Source organism: Phaseolus vulgaris, chromosome 8 (assembly GCF_000499845.2).
Source record: "Phaseolus vulgaris cultivar G19833 chromosome 8, P. vulgaris v2.0, whole genome shotgun sequence".
Lineage (NCBI taxonomy): Eukaryota > Viridiplantae > Streptophyta > Magnoliopsida > Fabales > Fabaceae > Phaseolus > Phaseolus vulgaris.
Window position 1 is genome coordinate 44,669,711 of NC_023752.2, and position 2,297 is coordinate 44,672,007.

At 50.6% G+C, this 2,297-nt stretch overlaps 1 protein-coding gene across 1 annotated transcript; it reads right to left on the bottom strand.

The window, feature by feature from the left end:
* Nucleotides 1-1,113: 1,113 nt before the first annotated feature.
* LOC137825206 (uncharacterized) lies at nt 1,114-2,031 on the bottom strand. Its single transcript, XM_068630878.1, has one exon. The coding sequence runs from the start codon at nt 2,029-2,031 to the stop codon at nt 1,114-1,116; it is 918 nt and encodes a 305-aa protein (XP_068486979.1).
* Between the last annotated feature and the right edge of the window lie 266 nt (nt 2,032-2,297).

The window sequence follows — 2,297 nt, forward strand, 5'->3', positions numbered from 1 at the left end:
GTGCCCCTTGTCTCCCCCTGCCGATACAAATCTGGATAGAGCAGCCATGCGCCCTGTCTACTACTGCACCTCTTTCACCGAGATCGGGCTCCTCATGGCTATTATCGCGATGCACTTCTCAGGATTTGCCTCTATCCCATGTTCAGTGAGTAAGAAACCTAAGAACTTGCCTGCCTCAACCTCGAATACACTTCTCTGGGTTCAACTTCAACTTGTACTTCGCTATTGTGGTTAACAACTCTTCCAGGTCGGCTATATACCGCTCCTTCTGCTGGGAAGTGACCACCATGTCGTCCACACATGCTTGGACATTTCGTCCTAGCATGGGCGCTAGTACCTTGTCCATCAACCGCTGGTAGGTGGCCCTTGCATTCTTTAGCCCAAAAGGCATTACGTTGTAGCAATAGCAAGACAACTCTGTCATAAATGTTGTCTTGCACTCGTCTCTAGGGTGCATCATGATCTGGTTGTAACCAGAGAAGGCATCCAGGAAACTAAGGAGTTTGTATCTAAAGGCACTGTCCACCAAGGCATCAATATTGGGCAGTGGGTAGGAGTCCTTCGGACAGGCCTTGTTGAGGTCCGTGAAGTCCACGCACATCCTCCACTTTCCACTAGCCTTCTTTACCAATACCACGTTGGCTAACCATTTGGGCTATTGAATTTCCCTAATGTGGCTAGCCATCAACAACTTCTCCGTTTCTTCCCGCACGACTTGACGCCTTTCTTTATTAAACTTTCGCCTTCTCTAGCGAACAGGTCAGACCGAGGGATCCATGGTGAGACAGTGACACAAGAAGTCAGGGTCTATGCCGGGCATGTCAGAGGCAGACCACGCGAAAGCGTCAAGGTGCCTCGCTATGACCTCAACAACCTGATCCTGCGACTCTTGGCTCAAAGATCGTCCAAGTTGAACATCTTACCACCGATCTCCCTTTCTACTACGTCTCCGGCGGGTTCGGGTCGTTTCTCCTGGCGATCTCTGCACGGGTGATCCCTTCTTCCCTTGGAGGTTGGGTTGTAACAACGAACACCCCTCTCTTCGTCTTGAGGCTGTTTTTGTAACACTCCTTAGCCTCTTTCTGGTCAGATTTAATGGTGATCAATGCATCCTCAAAGGGAAGGCAACTTCATCTTCATATGCCTTGTGGAGGGAACTGCTCCGATCTTGTTTAAAGTTGGCCTACCTAACAGTATATTGTAGGTCGATGGAGCATTAACAACGGGATACCTGATGTTGGTAGTGCACGAAGTTGTGCCATCCGTGAATGTCGTCCTCAACTCTATATGCCCACGAACCTCCACCTGGTCTCCTGCGAAACCGTACAAACATCCGGTGTAGGGCCTTAACTGGTTCGTGGATAGTTGTAATTTATTGAAGGTCGTCCAGAACATCACATCGGCTGAACTCCCTTGGTCCACGAGGACGCGATGTACCTTCTTTCCTGCTGTGACTAGCGAAATTACTACCGGGTCATTGTCATGGGGTATGACATCCTTGAGGTCGGCCTTGGTGAAGACGAGGTCGACATCGGGAGTATGATCTACCTGTTGTACTTCCACCACCATCACCTCCCGTGCGTACTTCTTTCGCTGGGAGGCAGTGCATCCTCCTCCCGAAAATCCCCCTGAGATTGTGTTTACCTCCCCGTGGATAGGCACCTCGTGCCCCTGATCTGCCCCTGCAGTTACCAATGCCTGATCATTCTGCGGCTCTTGAAGATAATCCTTTAATAAACCGCTATTTACCAGCTCATTTAGTTGGTGTGCCAGGGCCAGGCAATTGCGTATGTAGTGCCCATTTGCTTGGTGAAACTCAAACCAAGCGTTCTTGTTGGGCCCCATCTTCCTGTTGGTCTTTGCTGGCACCTTCAACCTTGCCGCTATGTTCGGGATAACGATCAACTCCTTGAGTTCCACTCGAAAATTATGCTTTGGGGGTGGGTCCCTTCGCGTGCGTGTCCCCACCTGGGTTCGTTCGTAGGGTTTTTCCACCCCCTTTTTCTCCGTGGTGGCCTCATGCACCCTCATAGGTTGAGGTCGTGCCGCCGCTTGAGGTCGGGCAGGACCGACAAGACCTTGTTTCTATGTTACTCGATTGTCTGCGACGATGTGTGCTAATGCTCGACGTCTAATCTCAGTGAACGTCTTTGGGTAGAACCTTAGCAGTGATTCACTGAAAGGTCCAAGCTACGTTCCCTTGACAAAGGCATGCACCGTCATGGTCTCGTCAATGGGTTTCAACCTCACCACTTGGACCCCAAACCTGTTCAGGTAGTCCTTCATGGACTCCCCCT